The 26,029-nt window shown below is 44.0% G+C and overlaps 1 protein-coding gene across 1 annotated transcript in view; it reads right to left on the bottom strand.

The window, feature by feature from the left end:
• Positions 1-23,002, bottom strand: part of LOC139274963 (kelch-like protein 1) — a 334,700-nt gene extending 311,698 nt beyond the window's left edge. The window contains exon 1 of the mRNA XM_070891749.1: positions 22,860-23,002. Coding sequence (XP_070747850.1) covers positions 22,860-23,002 — 143 coding nt within the window. The remainder of the gene's footprint in view (positions 1-22,859) is intronic.
• Positions 23,003-26,029: the final 3,027 nt, after the last annotated feature.

Below are 26,029 nucleotides of genomic sequence, written 5' to 3'. Positions count from 1 at the left end.
TAGCTCTGTTAATAAAGGATGATATCAGGGCAGTTGTGAGAGATGATATTGGCTCTAATGAACAAAATGTTGAATCATTGTGGGTGGAGATTAGAGATAATAAGGGGAAAAAGTCCCTGGTGGGCGTAGTTTATAGGCCCCCAAATAATAACTTCACGGTGGGGCGGACAATAATCAAGGGAATAATAGAGGCATGCGAAAAAGGAATGGCAGTAATCATGGGGGATTTTAACCTACATATCGATTGGTCAAATCAAATCGCACGGGGTAGCCTGGAGGAGGAATTCATAGAATGCATACGGGATTGTTTCTAAGAACAGTATGTTACAGAACCTATAAGGGAACAAACTATCTTAGATCTGATCCTGTGTAATGAGACAGGAATAATAAACGATCTCGTAGTAAAAGATCCTCTCGGATTGAGTGATCACAGTTTCTGGTTGAATTTGTAATACAGATTGAGGGTGAGGAAGTAGTGCCTCAAACGAGCATACTATGCTTAAACAAAGGGGACTACAGTGGAATGAGGGCAGAGTTAGCTAAAGTAGACTGGGAACACAGACTAAATGGTGGCACAATTGAGGAACAGTGGAGGACTTTTAAGGAGCTCTTTCATAGTGCTCAACAAAAATATATTCCAGTCAAAAAGAAGGACGGTAAGAGAACGGATAACCAGCCATGGATAACCAAGGAAATAAAGGAGAGTATCAAATTAAAGACCAATGCGTATAAGATGGCCAAGGTTAGTGGGAAACTAGAAGATTGGGAAAATTTTAAATGACAGCAAAGAATGACTAAGAAAGCAATAAAGAAAGGAAGATAGTTACGAAAGTAAACTTGCGCAAAACATAAAAACAGATAGTAAAAGCTTTTACCGATATAAAAAACGGAAGAGAGTGACTAAAGTAAATGTTGGTCCTTTAGAAGATGAGAAGAGGGATTTAGTAATGGGAAATGTGGAAATGGCTGAGACCTTAAACAATTATTTTGCTTCAGTCTTCACAGTGGAAGACACAAAAACCATGCCAAAAATTGCAGATCACGGGAATGTGGGAAGGGAGGACCTTGAGACAATCACTATCACTAAGGAGGTAGTGCTGGACAGGCTAATGGGACTCAAGGTAGACAAGTCCCCTGGTCCTGATGAAATGCATCCCAGGGTATTAAGAGATGGCGGAAGTTATAGCAGATGCATTCGTTATAATCTACCAAAATTCTCTGGAATCTGGGGAGGTACCAGTGGATTGGAAAGCAGCTAATGTAACGCCTCCGTTTAAAAAAAGGGGGCAGACATCTAGATAGCGGGACATCTAGATAGGAATAGTGCAATCAAGCAGACACAACATGGATTCATGTTTAACTAATTTACTGGAATTCTTTGAGGATATAACGAGCATGGTGGATAGAGGTGTACCAATGGATGTGGTGTATTTAATTTCCAAAAGGCATTCGATAAGGTGCCACACAAAAGGTTACTGCAGAAGATAAAGTTACGCGGAGTCAGAGGAAATGTATTAGCATGGATCGAGAATTGGCTGGCTAACAGAAAGCAGAGAGTGGGGATAAATGAATCCTTTTCAGGTTGGAAATCGGTGGTTAGTGGTGTGCTACAGGGATCGGTGCTGGGAACACAACTGTTTACAATGTACAAAGATGACATGGAAGAGGGGACAGAGTGTAGTGTAACAAAATTTGCAGATGACACAAAGATTAGTGGGATAGCGGGTTGTGTAGAGGACACAGAGAGGCTGCAAAGAGATTTAGATAGGTTACGTGAATGGGCTAAGGTTTGGCAGATGGAATACAATGTCGGAAAATGTGAGATCATCCACCTGGGAAAAAAAAACAGGATAAGGGAATATTATTTGAATGGGGAGAAATTACAATATGCTGCGGTGCAGAGGGACCTGGGGTTCCTTGTGCATGAATCCAAAAAGTTAGTTTGCAGGTGCAGAAGGTAATCAGGAAGGCGAATGGAATGTTGGCCTTCATTGCGAGAGGGATGGAGTACAAAAGCAGGGAGGTCCCACTGCAACTGTACAGGGTATTGGTGAGGCCGTACCTGGAGTACTGCATGCAGTTTTGATCACCTTACTTAAGGAAGGATATACTAGCTTTGGAGTGGGTACAGAGACGATTCACTAGGTTGATTCCGGAGATGAGGTGGTTACCTTATGATGATAGATTGAGTAGACTGGGTCTTTACTCATTGGAGTTCAGAAGGATGAGGGGTGATCTTATAGAAACATTTAAAGTCATGAAAGGGATAGACAAGATAGAGGCAGAGAGGCCGTTTCCACTGGTCGGGGAGACTAGATCTAGGGGGCACAGCCTCAAAATACAGGGGAGCCAATTTAAAACCGAGCTGAGAAGGAATTTCTTCTCCCAGAGGGTTGTGAATCTGTGGAATTCTCTGTCCAAGGAAGCAGTTGAGGCTAGCTCATTGAATGTATTCAAATCACAGATTTTTAACCAATAAGGGAATTAAGGGTTATGGGGAGTGGGTAAGTGGAGCTGAGTCCACGGCCAGATCAACCATGATCTTTTTGAACGGTGGAGCAGGCTCGAGGGGCTAGATGGCCTACTCCTGTTCCTAATTCTTATGTTCTTATGATCCTCCTCACTGTTTGCGGGGCACCAACGTACGGCCTTATGAAAAACCTGCTCAATCCAGCAAAACCCACAAGCAAGTCATACGATGAGTTGTGCACACTGGTCCAGGAGTATCTAAACCCGAAGGAAAGTGTTCTGATGACGAGGTATCGGTTCGACACGTACAATAGGTCTGAAGGCCAGGAAGTAGCGAGCTACCTCGCCGAGCTAAGGTACCTTTCAGGACATTGCAAATTTGAAGGACACTTGGACCGCATGCTCAGGGACTTCTTTGTACTTGGCATTGGCCATGAAGTGATACTTCGCAAACTTTTGACTGTCGAGACCCCAACCTTGAGTAAAGCCATAGCGATAGCCCAGGGGTTTATCTCCACCAGTGACAATACCAAACAATTTCCCATCACACTAGTGCTGCTGCAAGTACTGTGAACAAAGTAATGTTGTTTTTGAATCGAAATGCACAAGGCAGGACTTACATGCCTGCAGCTGCACGTCGCAGATGACTCGGAGTCCACCATCAAGTGTGGTGAATACAAGGCCATTAACACCTTGTTGGCGCTTCAAAGGATACGTTTGCAAGGGCTGTGGAACAATTGGACACCTGCAACGTATGTGCAGGTAATCTGCAAACCACCATGTGGCAGAGGAGGACAGATCCATGGTGGGTCATGATGAACCAGAGCCTCAGACTAAGGAGGCAGAGGTATATGGGGTGCACACATTTAACACAAAGTATCGCCCGATAATGATGAAGGTTGAATTAAATGGAGTCCCTGTGTCCATGGAGCTGGACACTGGCGCAAGCCAGTCCATAATGAGTAAAAAGACATTCGATAAGTTGTGGTGCAACAAGGCTTCAAAGCCAGTCCTGACTCCCATTCATACGAAAATTAGAATGTACACAAAAAGGAACTGATTCCCATAGTTGGCAGTGCTACCGTAAAGATCTCCTATGATGGAGCGGTGCACGATTTACCATTCTGGGTGGTACCGGGCGATGGCCCCACGCTGTTCGGCAGGAGCTGGCTGGGAAAGACACGCTGGAACTGAGACAACGTCCGAGCGCTTTCGTCCGTCGACGACACCTCATATGCCCAGGTCCTAAGCAAGTTCCCCACACTGTTCAAACCAGGCATCGGGAAGTTCCAAGGAGTAAAAGTGCAGATCCATTTGATTCCGGGACGCAACCCATCCATCACAAGGTGAGAGCGGTACTTTGCATGAGAGAGGGTGGAGATCGAGCTGGACAGGCTGCAATGAGAGGGCATCATTTCGCCGGTCGAATTCAATGAGTGGGCCAGTCCGATTGTTCCAGTCCTCAAGGGAGATGGTACCGTCAGAATCCGTGGTGATTACAAAGTAACTATCAATCGTTTCTCACTGCAGGATCAATACCCGCTACCAAAGGCAAACAACCTATTTGCTATGCTGGCGGGAGGGAAAACGTTCACAAAGCTTGTCTTGACCTCGGCCTACATGATGCAGGAGCTGGAGGAATCTTTGAAAGGCGTCACCTGCATCAAAGCGCACAAAGGTCTTTTCGTTTGCAACAGATGCTTGTTTGGGATTCGATTGACCGTGGCGATATTCCAGAGGAAAATGGAAAGCTTGCTGAAGTCGGTCCTGCACAGTGTGGTCTTCCAGGAAGACATCTTGGTTACAGGTCACGACACCGTCGACTTAAATCATGTGGGGCTCAGGCTAAAATGCTCGAAGTACGTTTTCCTGGCACCTGAAGTGGAGTTCCTGGGGAGAAGAATCGCGGTGGACGGCATCAGGCCCAACGATTCGAAGACAGAGGCAGTCAAACACACTAAGACCACAGAACATCACAGAGCTGTGGTCGTTTCTAGGACTCCTGAACTATTTTGGTAACTTCTTACCGGGTCTTAGCACATTGTTAGAACCCCTGCACTATTTACTGTGTGAAGGAGATGACTGGGTATGAGGTAAAAGCCAAGAAAATGCCTTTGAGAAAGCTAGGAGCTGTTATGTTCAAACAAATTGCTTGTGTTGTACGATCCATGTAAATGTTTGGTCCTGGTCATATGGGGTCGGGTGTGTATTGCAACAAGCTAATGAATTTGGGAAATGGCAACCGATTGCTTATGCATCCAGAAGTCTAAGGCCGAGAGGGCATACAGTATGACCGAAACAGAAGCATTAGCGTGTGTTTACGGAGTAAAGAAAATGAATCAATATCTGTTCGGGCTTAAATTTGAATTGGAAACCGACCATAAGCCGCTTATATCCCTCTTTTCTGAAAATAAGGAGATAAATACGAATGCATCATCTTGCCTCCAGAGATGGGCGCTCACGTTGTCCGCATACAACTACGCCATCCGCCACAGGCCAGGCACAGAAAACTATGCCGATGCTCTCAGTAGGCTGCCATTGCCCACCACCAGGGTGGAGATGGCACAGCCTGAAGATCTAGTTATGGCAATAGAAACATAGAAAATAGGTGCAGGAGTAGGCCATTCGGCCCTTCGAGCCTGCAGCGCCATTCAATAAGATCATGGCTGATCATTCCTTCAGTACCCCTTTCCTGCTTTCCCTCCATACCCCTTGATCACCTTAACCATAAGGGCCATATCTAACTCCCTCTTGAATATATCCAATGAACTGGCATCAACAACTCTCTGCGGCAGGAAATTCCACAGGTCAATAACTCTTTGATTGAAGAAGTTTCTCCTCATCTCAGTCCTAAATGGCCTACTCCTCATCCTAAGACTAAGAACATAAGAACATAAGAATTCGGAACAGGGTGAGGCCATCTAGCCCCTCGAGCCTGCTCCACCATTCAAAAAGATCACGGCTGATCTGGCCGTGAGCTCAGCTCCATTTACCCGCCCGCTCCCCATAACCCTTAATTGCCCTATTGGTTCAAAATCTATCTGTGATTTGAATACATTCAATGAGCTAGCCTCAACTGCTTCCTTGGGCAGAGAATTCCACAGATTCACAACCCTCTGGGAGAAGAAATTCCTTCTGAGCTCGGTTTTTAAATTGGCTCCCCCGTATTTTGAGGCTGTGCCCCCTAGTTCTAGTCTCCCCGACCAGTGGAAACAACCTCTCTGCCTCTATCTTGTCTATCCCTTTCATTATTTTGAATATTTCTAGAAGATCACCCCTCATCCTTCTGAACTCCAACGAGTAAAGACCCAGTCTACTCAATCTATCATCAAAAGGTAACCACCTCATCTCCAGAATCAGCCGATGTGAATCGTCTCTGTACCCCCTCCAAGGCTAGTATATCCTTCCTTAAAGTAAGGTTACCAAAACTGCACGCAGTACTCCAGGTGCGGCCTCACCAATACCCTGTACAGTTGCAGCAGGATCTCCCTGCTTTTGTACTCCATCCCTCTCGCAATGAAGGCCAACATTCCATTCGCCTTCCTGATTACCTTCTGCACCTGCAAACTAACTTTTTGGGATTCATGCACAAGGACCCCCAGGTCCCTCTGCACCGCAGCATGTTGTAATTTCTCCCCATTCAAATAATGTTCCCTGGTTCTGGACTTCCCCATCAACAACGTTCTTCCTGCCTTTAACCTGTCCAGTCCCATCAGGATCTTGTATGTTTCTATGAGATCCCCTCTCATCCTTCTAAACGCCAGTGAATAAAGGCCCAGTTGATCCAGTCTCTCCTCAATATGGCAGCCCAGCCAGCCCTGGAATCAGTCTGGTGAACCTTCGCTGCACTCCCTCAATAGCTAGAATCTCCTTCCTCAGACTAGGAGACCAAAACTGAACACAATATTCCAGGTGAGGCCTAACTAAGGCCCTGTACAACTGCAGTAAGACCTCCCTGCTCCTATGTTGAAATCCTCTAGCTATGAAGGCCAACAACCATTTGCCTTGTTTACCGCCTGCTGTACCTGCGTGCCCACTTTCAGTGACTGATGAACCATGACACCCAGGTCTCGTTGTACCTCCCCTTTTTTCTAGTCTGCCCCCATTCAGATAATATTCTGCCTTCATGTTTTTGCCCTCAAAATGGATAACCTCACATTTATCCACATTATACTGCATCTGCCATGCATTTGCCCACTCATCTAACCTGTCCAAGTCACCCTGCAGCCTCTTAGCGTCCTCCTCACAGCTCACGCCGCCACCCAGTTTAGTGTCATCTGCAAACTTAGAGATATTACACTCTATTCCTTCATCCAAATCGTTAATATATATTGTAAAGAGCTAGAGTCCCAGCACTGAGCCCTGTGGCACCCCACTAGTAACTGCCTGCCATTCTGAAAAGAACGTTTATCCTGACTCTCTGCTTCCTGTCTGCCAACCAGTTCTCTATCCATGTCAGTACATTACCCCCAGTACCATGCGCTTTGATTTTGTACACCAATCTCTTGTGCGGGACCTTGTCAAAAGTCTTTTGAAAGTCCAAATACACCACATCCATTGGTTCTCCCTTGTCCATTCTACTAGTTACATCCTCAAAAAATTCCAGAAGATTCGTCAAGCATGATTTCCCTTTCATAAATCCATGCTGACTTGGTCCGATCCTGTCTCTGCTTTCCAAATGGGCTGCTATTTCATCCTTAATGATTGATTCCAACATTTTCCCCACTACTGATATCAGGCTAACCGGTCTATAATTACCCGCTTTCTCTCTCCCTCCTTTTTTAAAAAGTGGCATTACATTAGCTACCCTCCAGTCAATAGGAACTGATCCAGAGTTGATAGATTGTTGGAAAATGATCACCAATGCATCCACTATTTCTAGGGCCACTTCCTTAAGTACTCTGGGATGCAGACTATCAGGACCCGGGGATTTATCGGCCTTTAATCTCATCAATTTCCCTAACACAATTTCCCACCTAATAAGGATATCTTTCAGTTCCTCATTCTCACTAGACCCACTGTCCCCTAGTACATTCGGAAGGTTATTTGTATCTTCCTTTGTGAAGACAGAACCAAAGTATTGGTTCAATTGGTCTGCCATTTCTTTGTTCCCCATTATAAATTCACCTGAATCCGACTGCAAGGGACCTACGTTTGTCTTTACTAATCTTTTTCTCTTCACATATTTATAGAAGCTTTTGCAGTCAGTTTTTATGTTCCCTGCAAGCTTCCACTCGTACTCTATTTTCCCCCTCTTAATTAAACCCTTAGTCCTCCTCTGCTGAATTCTAAATTTCTCCCAGTCCTCAAGTTTGTTGCTTTTTCTAGCCAATTTATATGCCTCTTCCTTGGTTTTAACACTATCCTTATTTTCCCTTGTTGGCCATGGTTGAGCCACCTTCCCCGTTTTATTTTTACTCCAGACAGGGATGCACAATTGTTGAAGTTCATCCATGTGATCTTTAAATGTTTGCCATTGCTTATCCACCGTCAACCCTTTAAGTATCCTCTGACAGTCTATTCTAGCCACTTTGCACCTCATACCGTCAAAGTTACCTTTCCTTAAGTTCAGGACCCTAGTTTCTGAATTAACTTTGTCACTCTCCATCTTAAGGACTTCTACCATATTATGGTCACTTTTCACCAAAGGGCCTCGCACAACAAGATTGCTAATTAGTCCCTTCTCATTACACATCACCCAGTCTAGGATGGCCAGCTCCCTGGTTGGTTCCTCGACATATTGGTCTAGAAAATCATCCCAATACACTCCAGGAAATCCTCCTCTACCGCATTGCTACCAGTTAGGTTAGCCCAATCTATATGTAGATTAAAGTCGCCCATGATTACTGCTGTACCTTTATTGCACACATCCCTTATTTCTTGTTTGATGCTGTCCGCAACCTCACTACTACTGTTTGGTGGTCTATACACAACTCCCACTAGCTTTTTCTGCCCTTTGGAATTCCGCAGCTCCACCCATACCGATTCCACATCATCCAGGCTAATGTCCTTCCTTACAATTGCATTGTAATGGAAGCATTCGAGAGTGAGCAATCACCTATTACCGCCCGACAGATTAGAACCTGGACGAGCCAGGACCCCTTACTGTCCTTGGTTTAAAAAAAAGTGTGCTCCACGGGAGTTGGTCTAGTGTCCCTTTGGAGATGCAGGAAGAAATAAAGCCGTACCAGCGGTGCAAAGATGTAATGTCTATAGGGAAGACTGCCTCCTATGGGGTAATCGGGTAGTTGTGCCAGAAAAGGGCATGGACACTTTCATTAGTGATCTCCACAGTACCCACCCAGGCATTGTAATGATGAAAGCGATAGCCAGATCCCACTTGTGGTGGCCCAGTATCGATGCAGACTTAGAGTCCTGTGTGCACAAATGTAATACATTTCCCTGTTAATCAATGCACCCAGGGAGGCACCACTAAGTTTATGGTCTTGGCCCTCCAAATCGTGTTCGACTATGCAGGCCCATTCTTGGGAAAAATGTTTTTAGTGGTTGTAGATGCATACTCCAAGTGGATTGAATGTGTGATAATGTCGGCAAGCACATCCACTGCCACCATTGAAAGCCTACAGGCCATGTTTGCCATGCACCAAGCCTGCCTTGTAAGTGACAATGGGCCGTGCTTTACCAGTGCCGAATTCAAGGAATTCATGACCCGCAATGGGGTCAAACACATCACGTCTGCCCCGTTTAAGCCAGCGTCCAACAGTCAGGCAGAACGAGCAGTTCAAACGATCAAGCAGAGCTTGAAAAGGGTAACTGAAGGCTCACTGCAGACTCGCTTAACCTGAGTCCTGCTTAGTTACCGCACAAGATCCAACTTGCTCACCGGGATCTCTCCTGCTGAACTGCTCATGAAAAGGGCACTTAAGATAAGGCTCTCGTTTGTCCACCCTGATCTACACGAACAGGTAGAGAGCAGGCGGCTTCAACAGAATACATATCATGATCGCACAAATGTGTCATGAAAAATTGAAGTAAATGATCCTGTATTTGGGTTGAACTATGGACAAGGTCGCAAGTGGATTGCTGGCACTGTTTTGGCCAAAGAGGGGAGTAGGGTGTTTGATCTCAAACTCGCAAATGGACTTACCTGCAGAAAACACTTGGACCAAACCAAACTCAGATTTACGGACGATCCAGAACAACCCACAATAGACTCTACTTTTTTCGAACCTCCAACACACACACAAGTGGCAACCGACCCAGCAGCCAACCACGAAGCAGAACCCACCACCCCCAGCAAGGCCAGCTGCACAGCAGCCCAGCGAAGGCCCAAACGATTCACCAACACCAGCATTTGCACCGAGACGATCAACCAGGGAAAGGAAGGCCCCAGATCAACTCCCATTGTAAATAGTTACACTATTGACTTTGGGGGAAGTGTTGTTCTGTATGTAAACCTGTAATTACCATGTCTTACCACCAGAGGGCTTATGCCCTGGAGTCTCAAGGATCCCACAATTCCTTGGGAGCACCTGTACATAAGGAGGCCTCACAGGCTGAAGAGGCACTCAGATCTATGATAAAGGACTATGGTCACACTTACTTTGAGCTTGCAGTATCTAGTCTGACACTTCATTCAAGACATAACAATCTTAATCTTAGTGAGAAAGAAGTCCACGAGCTCCTCTCACTTGCTGTTGGAGGTGAGTGATGGGGATAGGAAGAGCAGTTCAAGGAAATGGTTCGTAGCGGAACAAAGCAGCCAGGGGTTATCTGTGCTCTCCAGAATAGTGGCCAGTTTTGGCAGCAGAGAGTGGGGCCCAATAATATCTGATCCAGCCAGAAGACTAAACCAGTTGCGCATCAAATATGCTCAAGTCTGCACCTCTTGGACTTGAGGGGGTGAAAATGGGGATCACACCAGGAGGAACAACCAAGAAGAGGGGAAGAATAAAGATTTTCCTGGGAACAGGGAGTTTAAAGGTGGAGGTGAGCTGATGGTTGAGTAAATGAACTCTGTTTATGCTTGCATCTGTGAGTATGCTCACAGGTTTGAAGAGCTGTTGCATTGTGAGTGGCTTAGTCAGTCACGTGATGTTCACACGACTCAATAAAACCCCAGTCAGTTGGGTCTAGGTCATCCACGATGTGGTATGCAGTTGTGAGCCTAGTGGATGAACTGGTAATGTGTAGTTAAACTTTTGTTAATAAACCAATTAGTTCTTAATAGCAATGTGTTGCTATGAATTCTTGAGCAAAGAACCCACGAAGCATTATAACGTTCCCTTCAAATCGGTCATGTGCTGGTAAGCAAACATACTTCCCACTTTTTGCATTCTTTGCAAGGATAAAACAGCACAAAACACAGAGAACACGGCAGGCTTGCAAACCTCTGACCTCATTCCTTTACGATGAAGAGGCTCTGCTAATTCAGGGCGAAGATTGATAGTGAGGGAAAAATGTGAAATTAATGCAACTTATCAAATTGCTTTAGTGTTCGATGGATAGGAGATGAACATTGTGGCCTTGCTAAATAATGCACCAGTCACCTGGTTCAATAGAACAGTGGCTATCACATTGCCTGATGCTGCACATGTGCCCTGTATTAGCCTGAAAGAAAGTGGAGACAAACGGTGAAGGAAGTGGTGTGTTTGATTGTCAATGCAATGCCAGTCTGATGGTGAAAGTTGGCTGTAGATTAGCTTGCAGAATATCATACAACTCTATAATTCCCTCTCTGCTGATAAGCTGGAACAGCCAATGGTCTCCCATTACTGCCAGGTAGCTTTGTGTGTGGCTGTTGGCTTCTGGCACAATGTGGTTGTGGCTAATGCCACAAGATATTCCAGGCATTCCTTGTTTTTTTTTTTATCCTTTGATTGACAGCTCATGTAATAGGGAAGCAGTGAAAGAAACCTCCATAGCTTGCAACTGAATGACAACAAAAAATATATCAGCAGTGTAATTTTAAGTGATCCCTTTCTGGTGCAAAAGTAAATCAGGTGGGATAGATAACAGAAGGCCAATCCAACATTGTTCAATTTACAGCCCTGCCAAAACTGAATGTTCCAATCTACAAGACTCACAATTATTCCTTTTGAACACTTGCTGGATGTAGGTAAGGGAGACCTTTCAGTTCCTCTTAGCTCATTCATTCAGAATCTTAAACAAACTTACATTTTCCCCTTTGCGTTATACAACTCTTGAATACATCGGATGTTTTTAAACTACCATTGCCCTACCCAAAAGAATATTCCAAGACCCTCTGATTTTAACCTAGCAGAATATTGATGGGATCAGCTCTGTCACCATGTTACATCCCGTCCAAACTCTACTTCACTGGAGCATAAAATTGGACGGGGTGTAAAAGCGGCACCTGATCTGAACCTGTCCCGTCCCTGTCAGGTGGGTTATGTTAAAACCGGGGCCCAAAAGTCTTGATCACTCTTTGATTGAAGATGTTCTTGTTGACATCTGTCTTAAGTTTTCCTTTTACCAATTTCAACATTGGATTCTTGCTCTCATATCCTTACATATTTTGTAATAATGCTACAGATTTTATGTCTGATTGCTTAACACACTTGTACGAGACCCTTTTGTTCCACCACTTGAACAGAGGCATTAAATGTTGATACCCTAATATCTCAAACAGTAATTTCTGTGCTAAAGTTTTTAACACCTTGTTGAAATTTATGTTCTTAATTTTCTGGCAAACTACTAACAACATTCAAAGAGAGCCATTCATTTTTAATGTTAACAGCTGCTGTTTGTCATTATACCTGAGACTTGTGCTCAGTTTTGAAAACAAGTCAGAAATTCATACATACCTACACTGATAAATATTTATGTATTACAGCTAGCAAATTTGAAGGCAATATCACTTCTCCATTTACCTGTTGCCAGAAACAAAATCTATTGTCAGATTAATGGACAGTAAATTGCTTGCTTCCAGCAACAGGAGGTTGTTAAATACACACAGCCATATTATTATTACTCTGCGCAACCAGAGCCCTCACTGGTTTAATTAGTTCAAGTCCCTCTTGCATTATGTTCTTCGTTTAAAGCTGCGGTTTCAATATAGTGGTAGTACTTGAGCAGCATTCCCATTTCCTGCTTCTGGGTCTCCGATGGCTGAAGGTGGTGGAACATCTGTGCATTTATTTTCTTCGGAGTCAAATGAATCATCAGTGTGGAACAATTCAGGCTGTTGTATCTCGCCAAGAAAGATGAACAGCCTATAGAAACCATTCATAATCTAATAGTATTCTTAATGTAAGCATTCTCTTACAGCGTCCTCCTGTTTATTACATTAAATTAGTGAAATGTCTACAGTAGAAACTTCTATCAGGACCAAAGTTCCATCAAAGCACAGCTCTCTGGTGCAGTTGTTTTTCCAATAACAACTCGATTTATTTTTAATTAAGAGACTATCACTCTATCTGAGCTATGATTGGAAACAAAATGATGTCAGGATAATAATGTTTCCAAAAAGGTCTTTACATTAAGTGAATCATCAGATGGGGCGGGGGGGTAATAACATTGCATTATTATTCTTTCGTTATTTACAATGAATAAAGGATTTCCAAGTATTTAACACTGAAAATGAAAATAGTAGCCCACTTTTAGTGGCAAAACATCGTCACGGTAGAAAGCAGACATAGGTCTCGAAATTGGACTACTTAACTGCAACCCATTTGCGCCACTATCCTGACATAAAATGGTGGCCACCACTCTAGCGCCCTTCTCTCGCCATTTTGGTGAGGGCCTTAGTGTTGCCAGTAGCAGCACTGGCCCTGGAAATATAAAAGGGTGACATCGGTCGACATGCAACATCACCCCTGTGAATTGGACATTAACGCCGAGTCCTAATCTCGCTATGAAAAACCCAGCGACATTCAGCAGACTGACAGAGACGCTGTCGGCACTTCTTAAAGGGATACGCACAGCTTTCTATGCTAATTACTGCCCAGCGCCAATGTACCGGTCCTGCCAGTGCCACTATTTTTTTACCGGTATCGAATTTCTAGGCCTTCGAGTCCAATTCATAGCTATTCCTCAACCTGCTTCCAAACCAGAGCGAGCTTCAATGGTTCTCATCAAGCTTAGGTGGAGCATGTTTTGGTAGTAGAGAGTTCCATCTCAAGAGGAAAGGAAATTCATCATGATCAGTCTGGACTACTGTGCACAGTTCTGGTCAACTAATCGGAGGACGGGTAATATTGTCCTTGAAAGAGTACAGAGGAAAGATGGTCTGGGGAAATCAGAAAGCGGAATAATAAGAACACTTAAGACAGTTTATTCATTCTATTTGGCAAAGAGGAAGCTTTGAGGTAACCTAATTAAAGTTAACAATGTTATGAAGGAAATTTAGCCAGGCATATAATTCACTATGGTGAGAAGTTCAAAAGAGTTATTTAAGAATTAAACGAGAAGTCTGGAAAATTAGACCGAACTTTATCCCCAAAGGGTATTAAAGCTATGTAATAAGTTACCAGGAAAGTCCATTGAAATGGACATTTATAAATAGGGTGAGGAGATAATTGGATGTGATTTTATAAAGAGAAGTGATTGTGGGATATAATGAGATGGAGAGTGGGCAGAATTGATCTCTGAAACAGGAACAAGCTAGTTGGGCCGAATGGCCTGGTTGCTGTTCCTAAAAAAAGTGAATCTTCCTAACCTGCAAAGCACACCTTGTTAACAGAACAGCACTGATACCAACACTAGGAAGTGCACAGTAGTTGGAGCCACAAAGAACTCCGCCAAAATGGCCACCACAGAGAACTGACCCGAAAAAATTCTACGAAACTACCTGTTGGTCCCGGAGGAACGTAGGATTCCGGTCTGAGGCCTTCATTCGCTGTGCAGCAAACGGGGACCTTTCTTCCACATACGAATGCATCTGCTGGAATCACATGGGCCTGGACCACCAATCACTATCGAGTATTCTCATTGATAAAAATGGGAACTCCGTTTGTGCGAGCTTTCATTACTATTAATGAGAATAACCCCCTAAAACACTGAAACGCAGCACAATAAATAAAAAAACACCTCATATTTAAAATTAATTGAAATTAAATGTAATTAAATGCTGTAGAAAAAAAAATATTTTTTGGAATTTTTTAAAATGTGTTTTAATAGGGTTAAAAATAAACTTACCTTAATGTACAGGGTTTGTAATCTCAAAATGAATGATTAAATTTAATTTTTCTATGTTTTAAGTGTTACACTGGTAAAAATAAGCTATGCGCCTGCTTTTACCAGGTGTAAATGTTTGAAGGACATTCGCAGGGCATGAGTTGGGCAAATAGCCCAATCTCTGCCACGTGGATGTCCTTTTCCTGGGGATCCGCAGGATCTGTCTTGACGGATCGGAAACAACGGCTCTCGGTTGCATGCGCATCGCGCCCCGAGAACCGGCTTTTGTGAGGCTAAACTTTTCACTTCACATCGTCCATAACTGCCTTTCATCGCCCATTTTGACAAAAAAGTGGAAATTGAGGCTGGAACAGACGAAAAATTATCCCCCTGACTTTTGGCTCACATCGCCGAGCTGATCGCCGGCACATCGCCAAGCCCAACTTTCGGCACATCGCCGGGCCGATAGCTCGCCGGAGAACGTCGCCGGAGAATAGTTGCTTTTTCCTGGCCTTCCTCACAGAACTCGGCACGACGGGCGCCATTTTAAATGTCGGAGGAAGGGAGAGGGCTGCTAAAACAAGGGGCTTTTAACATCCTTTTCACTGATCGATCCACTCACCTTTATACTTATATTTAAATGTACAACAGTTGCATTAATGTTTTAACTTAACTTGCATTATTAAAAGACAATGCACAACAATTGTAAGATTCAACAAAACTTTAACAATTTCAATTTTAAACACCCCCCCCCCAACAGCAACAGTGACAAGAAGAAAAACAAACAATAACAACATCCCGCTCCCTACCTGCGGCCACGTTTCCCTCCAGATCCTGGACCCCCCCCCCCCCCCACAAAGTGTCCTAACCCCACCCGCCCGTTTTGGTCCCCCGGTACCGAGACGATGTGGGTGTGCAGCGGGCAATGGCAAGACTTCCTGTCATGGTGGCACGATCGGCTGTTGGAGGGGTGGTGGTGTTGGAGGGGGTGGTGGTGTTGGAGGGGGTGGTGGTGTTGGAGGGGGTGGTGGTGTTGGAGGGGGTGGTGGTGTTGGAGGGGGTGGTGGTGTTGGAGGGGGTGGTGGTGGTGTTGGGGGGGGTGGTGGTGTTGGGGGGGTGGTGGTGGTGTTGGGGGGGTGGTGGTGTTGGGGGGGTGGTGGTGTTGGGGGGGTGGTGGTGTTGGAGGGGAAGGCAAAGCATGGGCAAGGGCATCCAAGTCAGAAGGGAGTGCTTCCCCCTGACTCGCTTGTGTGCTGGGGGTTGTGTTTCGATCGATCACAGCACCTTGGGGTGCAGCGCCGAGCTCAGCCAGCCACGCATACCGCAAGACATTGGGGCGGCGGTCTGTGCACGCATCTCCTCCAACGTCTGCTGCATTACGTCCGCTTGGGCAGCAGACACCCGGGAAAATTCCCGCGCAAAGCGCTGGAGATGCTCGCGATTTATTGCGACCGTCTCCTGGCACAGGGAGATCAAGCCCTCTATCCGATCGTTCACTGCAGGCGAGGGCTGAGCTCGCTGACCCGACCTCCGTGGGGTCGGCGTGCGCACGATGGCATGCCTTGGCATTGCCGGCTGCACGCCGCTTGGTCCCGTTGCTACTTCAGTGGAATAGCAACTTCCACGGTGGCCATAGGTTCATCCCCCTCCATTTCTTCCTCCTCCTCCATTTCTTCCTCCTCCTCCTCCTCCGGCTCAGCTGCATCAGTCGCAGATGGACACAGGGGTTTATGGGGAACGCACAGAGAAGAGGACAGTTGGCCAGATGACCTTCCCCTGTTCTTATTGCTTAAGCAAGCAGCGCCCCCTCTGGTGCATCTCTCTGTGTCCTGTTGTTAGATATCTTCTTCTGTAAATCTGAAAATAACATGGCATAAGCTAATTGACTAGGTAGTTTCATGGAAAGACAACAGCTTCAAATGTTACATGCAAATGGGATCCATGATTGACACACGGTTATAACAAAGATCAGCGTGTTTGTATGTATGTATGCGTATGTATGTATGCATGTAAGAATTTACAAAATTTAATTCAATCCAGGAGATTTGCTATTACACTTAATTACAATCTTCATCAATACAATATAAAATCTGTACTTACTCTAGCTGACGCCACAAGGCTGTTCCAGCACTTCCGGCACGGGTCGGGCCCCCTCGCCTCCTGGGTCGCCGAGGAGACAACATCCGCAATCTTGGACCACAGCTTCCTATACAACTGTGGTGGAGGTTTGCCCTTAGTACCCCGGGTAAATTCTGCCCACCTGGAGTGGACCGCCTCGACGAGGGCTTCGGTGGCCTTGTCCGAAAATGGCTTTGCCCTTTTCCGACCCCCATCTACACTCTTGGATGATGATAATGACATCTCTACAACTTATCCAAATCTCCAAAGACAAAAAACACTTTATCCAAACCTCCAATAGCAAAAAAACTATACAAAACTCCTCCCTCCAACTCCAACAACTCTCTCCTTTATCTCTCCTCCCTCTCCCACCACAATCGACCTTACTGCACATGTGTGGATGACCCTTGACCTCCCGAAATGTGCAAAATGCTGTCAACCGGAAAATAAAAAATCGTATGCGCAGAAGCCCGTTGCTAGGGAAGTTTTTGCCTTCCACATCGCTGGCCGTTCCTTGGGCAAGCATCACATCGCGGACCTTTTGCATCGCCCATTTGACATCGCTGGCCTATCGCCGAGTGGAAAATCGGCATCGAAAGAATGGGCGATGAGCCAATGATCGGTAAGGGTGAGACTTCGAACATCGCTGGAATATCACCCATTTTTTGGGCGATCGACAGCAAAGTGGAAAGTCTAGCCCAATATTTCTGCCTAATATTTTTCAAAAATAGGTATGTACCTGTATGTTGGAAGTAAGTGGTAGAGCAGTTGTATTGTTGAACAGTTTATGTTAAATACCAATGCATCTGCATTATTTATTATTCATCATGAAGATAATTTTAATTACAGAATAACTATTGCAATTAAAATGAGATTTAATTAAGTACAGAAAGATGTTGTTTCCATTTGACTTATCATAGCGGTTGAATTCGCGGCCCTTACGGACGCATCCATAGGGGCCCCGCAAGTTCCACGTTCAGGCATGCATTGCGCATGCGCCAAAGCCCGGAACTTGCAATCTGTCAAGAATCCTCTCTGCTGGCGGAGAGTTGCACTATATGCCTAAAATCAGCTCTGCGGATGCCCATGAAATGCTTACGCCTGATAAAAGCAGGCCTTATGTCTGCTATTATCAGTGTAAGACTTTTAAAGGCCATTTTTCCCAATAATTTAAACATTAAAAACATGTGAAATAAGGTAAGTTTATTTTTAAGCCCATTAAAATTTGTTTTTCAAAAAATGTAATTTTTTAAAATTAATTAAATTCCATTTTGCCTAATTTTAAATGTGATGTTTTTTAACATTTATTTTAAGGGGTAGTTCCATTCATACTTATGGTAGCTCCGTACAAACGGAACTCATCACAATTATGAACGTGAATACCCCTACTTTGATTGGTTAGGCTGGCCCACGTGATCCCAGGGACGCTTTGGAAATGCCTGCTCCCCTGGGATAACGTGGGCCTCTACGCAGGCCTTCGCTTAGAGGCCCAGGACCGCAAGTCGCCGAACCTCCCGGACCACCAGGTAAATTCGTAAATATTTTTCAGGTCGGAGGCATCCACCCACGGGAAGCCTCCAACTGCATTTTCTGCACCATTATTATTTTCACACCTATAATTTGTCTCAGATCTCTCGTTAATGCACTTGAGGTGGGACGGACGGGTTGTTGTAAAACCTTCATTTGCATAAGACTCCACCTGGTAAGTAGACAATAGAGTCTCTACACCTTAGAAATCATTGATGATACTAGGGAACAACAGCTTAACAAGGTTAATAAGCACTGTTCGCTCTACCATTTTAACATGCATGGAAACCTGTATATTTAAACTTCCTCTGCTAAAATAGTAGACAGGGAATCTCACACATAGTAAGCATGCTTCCCCTAATATAAATACCAGTCAATGTTAGCCTTATGTTTTTTTAGCAGATATTCATCCAGGAATAATGCCTGTAGAATAGCGTATAGTAGCATTGTGGTTATGTTACTGGACTAGTAATCCAGAGGCCTGGACTAATAATCTGGAGATACGAGTTCAAATTCCACCATGGCAGCTGGGGAATTTAAATTCAGTTCATTAAATAAATCTAGAGTTTAAAGCTAGTATCATTAATGGTGACCATGAAACTACCGGATTGTTGTACATAAGAACATAGGAAACAGGAGCAGGAGTAGGCTATTTGGCCCCTCGATCCTGCTCCGCCATTCAATAAGATCATGGCTCATCTGATCCAGGCCTAAATTCCACTTCCCCACCCGCTCCCCATAACCCTCGACACTCTCATCATTCAAAAATCTGTCTATCTCCACAAATATATTCAATGACCCAGCCTCCACAGCTCTCTGGGGTAGAGAATTTCAAAGATTCACGACCCACTGAGAGAAGAAATTCCGCCTCATCTCAGTTCTAAATGGGCGATCCCTTATTCTGAAACTATGCCCCCTAGTTTTAGTTTCTCCCATGAGGGGAAACATCCTCACTGCATCTACCCTGCTGTGCCCCCTCAGAATCTTATGTTTCAATAAGATCACCTCTCATACTTCTCAACTCCAATGAGTATAGGCCCAACCTGCTCAACCTTTCTTCATATGCCAACCCCTTCATCTCAAAAATCCACCTTGTGAACTTTCTCTGAACTGCCTCCAATGCAAATATATCCTTCTTTAATTAAGGAGATTAAAACTGTACTCAGTAGTCCAGGTATGGTCTTACCAATGCCCTGTACAGTTGGAGCAGGACTTGCCTACTTTTACAGTCTATCCCCCTTGCAAAAAAGGCCAACATTCCATTTGCCTTCCTGATTACTTGCTGTACCTGCATGCTAACTTTTTGTGTTTCATGTACAAGAACCCCAGATCCCTTTGTACTGCAACATTTTCTAATTGCTCCCCAGTTAAATAATAATTTTTTTTTTCCTACCGCAGTGGTTACCATCACATTTTCCCACATTATAGTCCATCTGCCAAATTTTTGCCCACTGTAGATTCTTTGCGTCCTCCTCACAATTTGCTTTCCCACCAGCAAATTTTTTTCATCAGCAAATTTGGTTACATTACACTCAGTCCCTTCATCCAAGTCATTAATATAAATTGTAAATAGTTGAGGTCCCAGCACTGATCCCTGTGGCACCCCACTAGTTAGTTTGCCAACCTGAAAATGAGCCATTTATCCTGCCTCTTTGTTTTCTGTTAGTTAGCCATTCCTCTATCCATGTTAATATATTTCCCCCAACCCCGTGAGCTCTTATCTTGTGCAGTAAGCTTTTATGTGGCACCTTATCGAATGCTTTCTGGAAATCCAAATACATGACATCTACTAGTTCCCTTTATCCATTCTGCTCATTACATCCTCAAAGAACTCCAGCAAATTAGTCAAACATGATTTCCCTTTCATAAAACCATGCTGTCTGTGCTTGATTGCAGTATGATTTTCTAAATGTCCTGCTACTACTTCCTGAATGATGGACTCTAGCATTTTCCCAATGACAGATGTTAGGCTAACTGGTCGATAGTTTCCTATTTTCTGTCTCCCTCCTTTCTTAAATAGGGGTGTTACATCTGTGGTTTTCCAGTCCACTGGGACCTCTGCAGAATTCAGGGAATTTTGGTAGATTACAACCAATGCATCCACTATCTCTGCAGCCACTTCTTGTAGGCCATCAGGTCCAGGGGACTTGTCCACCTTAGCTTGCCTAATACTTTTTCTCTAGTGATAGTGATTGCTTTTAATTCCCCTCTCCCAATAGCCCCTTGTTTATCAATTATTGGGATGCTTTTAGTGTCTTCTACTGCGAAGATCGATACAAAATATTTGTTCAAAGTCTCTGCCATTTCCCTGTTCCCATTATAAATTCTCTAGTCTCATCCTCTAAGGGACCAAAGTTTACTTTAGCTACCCGCTTCCTTTTTATATACCTGTAGAAGCTCTTACTGTCTGTTTTTATATTTCTTGCTAGTTAATTCTGATATGTTATCTTCTCTGTCTTTATCATCTTTTTAGTTATACTTTGCTGGTTTCTAAAAATTTCCCATTCCTCTGGCCTTCCACTGTTCTTTGCAACATTGTATTTCTTTGTTTTTAACTTGATACCATCCTTTACTTCCTTCATTAGCCAGGCCTGGTTCATCCTTCTCTTTGCATCTTTTTTTCTCACTGGAATAAATCTTTGCTGAGAGTTATGAAATATCTCCTTGAACATTTACCACTGCTTTTCTACAGTCTTACCCTTTAATATATTTTCCCAGTCCACTTTAATCAACTCTGCCTTCAAACCTTTGTAATGACCTTTAGTTAAGTTCAGGACACTAGTTTGAGACCTAGCTTTCTCACCCTCAAATTGAATTTGAAATTCTACCATGCTATGATCTCTCTTCCCAAGAGGATCCTTCACTACAAGATCATTAATTAATCTAGACTCGTTACACATTACCAAATCTAAAATAGTCTGCTTCCTGGTTGGTTCCACAATGTATTGTTCCAAGAAACCATCCCACATACATTCTATGAACCCTTCCTCAAGACTACCTTTGCCAATTTGATTTGTCCAATCTATAAGAAGATTAAAATCGCCGATGATTATTGCTGTACCTTTCTTACAAGCCTCCATTATTCCTTGATTTATACTCTGTTCTACAGCATGGCTATTGTTTGGGGGCCTGTAGACCATTCCCACCAGTGACTTATTTCCCTTATTATTTCTTATCTCCAACCAAACGGATTCTACATCTTGATCTTCTGAGCCAATATCATTTCTCACTACTGCACTGATCTCATCCTTTATTAATAGAGCTACCCCACCTCCTTTTCCTTTCTACCTATCCCTACGAAATGGCAATTAACCCTGAATATTTAGTTCACAGCCTTGGTCACCTTGCAACCACGTCTGTGTAATGCCAATCAGATCATACCCATTTATTTCTATTTGTGCCATCAACTCATCTATCTTGTAAATACCCATCTGGTTAACTAATGGAAGGAAATTTATTGTCCTTACCTGGTTTGGCCTATATGTGATTCTAACTCCATAGCAATGTGGCTGACTCTTAACTGCTAAAATGGCCAAGCAAGCCACTCAGTTGTATAAGGCAGCTCACCACCAGCTTCTCCAGGGCAACTAAGGATGGGGAATAAATGCCGGCCTTGCCAGAGTTGCCCACATCCCATAAATGAATAAATTGTAAAAAACTAATGAGGTTTTGAAAAAATAAACTTTAATTAATAAATGTTAATTATCTTAAAATATATAAAATATAATTCTATACCTGACATTGTGACTACAAAATAAATGCAAAGCTGTAAAATCCTTTTTTAGTTGTCGTGACCAATTTCAGTTTTCTTTTAAACTTCCAGTAGAGTATATCTACTGTTTATGAACTAACGTCCGTAGAATCTTATGATGTCAATTATAGCAACAATCCCTCCTCCCCATATCAAACGCACTAAAAAGTGAGATCCAAAACAAATTATTTGGTGTTAAAATAATTATGAAAAATCAATTGGAAGTAAATTACTTCAGTACTCAACTAAAAACTAATTTTAATCTCAGCTTTTAAACTGCAGTTAAGATTGACTGCAGATCAGCTCATTTTCTACCGATTGATGATAAATATTGACGCTACCCATTTCATTGTCCTTTGGCCACACGTGGCTATTTACAAACCTTCCATTTTCTCAACCTCTCCCTGCAGTGCTGGATTAATCTGATGAGTGGAAATCATACAACATGCTATAATGCCTGCACCTTCAAAAGCAAAAAAACCTTTGGGAAAATGTCTGCTGTTTGCTCCTTATAACAAAATTATAAGCATGTTCTTACATGCGTTTCAGAATTTGCTGCAAATAGAAACAGGTGGAAAACTTTCCCCAGTGTATGCTCATGCCAATTAAATATATGCTCAACCATACACTGTTTAACAGCTCAATGCTTTAGTCCTAATGGCAAGAAGCTTGCAATTTTCTTCCCTAGAGTACTATTCAGTGCATTCAAGGAGAGAGTAATTGTCTTTCCTCAGTTGAAGGCACCATGCCTTCTAGCTAGATGCTAACAAGGACCTGCATTCCACGCAGTATTTCCAAAGAATGCCACGCATTCCAAAAGAGTTTATTTTATACCAAACAGATCGGCCTTGAATTGTTCAGAGCAAGTTGACCAGAGCAATGTATGGTGCCCTACCTATGAGCAGGTATCTTTCGGTTTCCAGCAATCAGGATGACATCACACAGCTGCTGCTGCTTGAGATAGATCTCCATCTTATGAAAGGTTTGCTCTGCATGGTTCACAGCCTGGAAGTGCTCCTCGGAGCTGCTTGCTTCCATATCACTGTGTGGCATCAGGGGATGGCTAGTCACTGTCAGCCTGTGGACCACAAAGGGAGAAATGTGTTGTTGATGAAGTGCCAGAGATTTTGTAGCCTTAATCACACTTTCTGCTGATAGCAGACTTAAGGAAGCCGATGAGAAAAATCAATATATGCCTGTGGCCTTCCAACATAGAGCAGATGGAAATGAGTACAATGTATTCCCTGGAATCTTATCAAACCTACCTGCTTTAACTCACAGAAATGTCTTTATCACTAAGTCTTTTTCTCTTCGTGGCCGTTTTCCTTTTGTACCACAGTTAAAATCTTTGGGAGAAAATTGCTGTGTGTTTTAGCAGACAGTATAGCATAGTAAGCAATATAAATGATGCGTGTCTTTCTAAAAAGCTATAGGTAACCTCATTGCCTGTTGTCCTTTTAATGGTTGTTATATAGAATGTACTATTGTCCAAATTAAAATAACGTAGTCATTTTTAAGTCGGTCACAAACTTATTTAAACTGGACCAGATAAGCCAATTAAACAAATAGGCAAAACTGCATGACTGAATCTTAACACGCATCATTTGAATCTAATTAATAACGCACAAATCTTACGCATGCCAGGCAATGCACTAGCCTCAGTGTCGGTATTGCAAATGTCTAGCAAATATGCGTATTAAAGTTGGTCTGAATCAATACAAACAGCTCGATTCCTCAATCCTATATTTTTGACTTGTCCTAGAAATGGTGTTTTGGTAACTCTTTGCAGCTATGTTGCTTTACCCATGATCTAATTGAATGGCAGAACAAGCTCGAGTGGCTGAATGGCTTACTGCAGTTCCTATGAACCTATCCCCTCAGTCTGCACTATGAATTAAATTATTGTCGTAGCTTGTTTTTAAACTCACGGTGCACATGCACACAGTTCAATGTACTTCTCGTGAATAAAAAAAACTGGCTTGGAAAACTACACAGCTGTGTTTGCAATGTAAACTCTTGACTTTAACACCGAAACATGAATGCACCTGGAATTTAGGAAACTAATAATAAACAGTGCCGGCAGGGGTCTGTGCCCAAGGTTTGGACCAGTTGCTGATCTACAATGACACCTGGTCCAGCAATACCTGGATTTTAAAATTCTCATCCTGGTTTTCAAATTGCTCCATGGCTTCGCCCCTTCCCTATCTCTGTAATCTTCTCCAGCGCTGCAAACGACCGAGATCTCTGCGCTCCTCCAATTCTGGCCCCTTGCCCAAACCCGATTTTAATTGTTCCACCATTAGCGGCCGTGCCTTCAGCTGCCTAGGCCCCAAGCTCTGGAATTCCCTCCCGAAACCATATTTCATCTGATAACGTTCATTGAAGCAGCCTTGGGATGTTTTACTACGTTAAAGTTGGTGTTGTCCTTTTCCTCTTCTTGTGATTGGAGCAGCCATTGGGGGCAAAATTCAGCCTCCCAAAAAGGCCATTTACTGCCAGAAAGCAGCAGCCAGTCAGCGGAGTCGAGCGGCCGCCGACTTTCTGTCCAATGACCGCCATGATCGAAATTTAGCTTGGGGTTTTTCTGGCGGTGCTCACTGCCAACCGTCCTAAGCGTGTCATCATAGCGTGCACCGCCAATCTCCCGCACCCCCCGCAAAATTTAGCAGCAAAAATCCATGATCTGCCACGCGGTGCCCGACAGCTTTTTTTGTCGGTGCACCTTGCTTTCACTGTCAGCCACGGCAGCGGGCGGCTCTTCAAGAGGAGGGCGCAGTGCCGCGGCTGCCATGTTTTTCTTTGTTGGCTGACTGCCAGGTCGAGCCAACAACTATGCCCCTGTGTTTGGCCGGGCCGCCAACAGGCAACCTGGCACCCCGCTGGCCTGGCCGAAACCCTCCCTGGTGGCCCAGTGAACCGAAGTTTCAAAGTGCCGAACGCTCTCCCCTTTAAGTGAAGGGGCGAGTGTGGTGGCGCACACGTCATGTCGTCATCTTTGCTCCGCTGCTGACTGACAGCAGCGGAGACACCATCCCGCCTCCAGTTCTGCCCCTCAAGAGTAGGTACCGCCCACTTCCGCCCCCATTATGACCGACTTCCGGTCCGCTGCAAAAAAGACAAAGAGCTGAATATCGATCAAGAGTTGACCTCATGCTCCCCGGCGGTGAAAACACAAAAAACGGTAAGTGTGCCAGGCTGGCAGGATTGAATTTCGACCCCCACTGTGTTTGACTTGCATTTTCTGTCTTAGTTTTATATCTGCTGTATTTGCAGCTTTTTTTCCTCTCTTTAGTTTCCCTAATTTTCTCATGCTTCCATTCACAAGACATGGGGCTAGACTTTCCCGAGAGCCCCTCAACGCCCGATTGCTCACCCAGAAAAACCGCTAATGTTTTGTAAGTAACGCTGGCGAAAATTTGCACTTTTGTGTTAAAACTAATCGCCAGGAGAGAAAATGGGCCTTGCACCTTTATTCTCAGCAGTTAAGGGGAAACTAAGTAAAGCGGGCGTTTTTTTAAAAAAATTTAGTCCGAGGCTGCGGTTGGGCCTAGGAAGGGGAGAAAATGTTCACAAAAAAAAAGGTAAAAAGCATTCCCAAGACACTTTTGCATCCAATCGCCATTTAAAATGTTTTTTTAAAAAAGAACCTTTAACTTACCTTTCTTTGCAGAATACTCACCTACCACCCTGTTTAAGCAGTTTCCACAGGGCGGTTCCCTCAGCGATCAGGACGAGGCCAAACTTACACCCTGGCAATTTTCTCGGCGGTGCACATCGGCGGTTTGGTCCCAGCGGCCGATTTCAGATTTGGGCGATACCACGAAAAAAATAATGGGGAAACTTCGCTGGGCAGAAAAAGAGCTGTACCACTGAGAAAATCGCCGAGAACCCGCCGAAAATGATTCACCCTTGACTCTGAACGTTCTTTTATCAATCTGTATAATCTCACTGATGATCTTTTAACTGTCTTATTTTAAGCAGCTTGCAGTTCATTTAACCCACTGTCTCTCTATGACTGAACTATCTTTGGGTTCGAGTCTTCTCGGCTTCTGAATAGCCACAGAT

Source organism: Pristiophorus japonicus, chromosome 10, assembly GCF_044704955.1.
Source record: "Pristiophorus japonicus isolate sPriJap1 chromosome 10, sPriJap1.hap1, whole genome shotgun sequence".
Classification (NCBI taxonomy): Eukaryota; Metazoa; Chordata; class Chondrichthyes; family Pristiophoridae; genus Pristiophorus; species Pristiophorus japonicus.
This window is presented reverse-complemented; position numbering and strand designations above follow the sequence as displayed.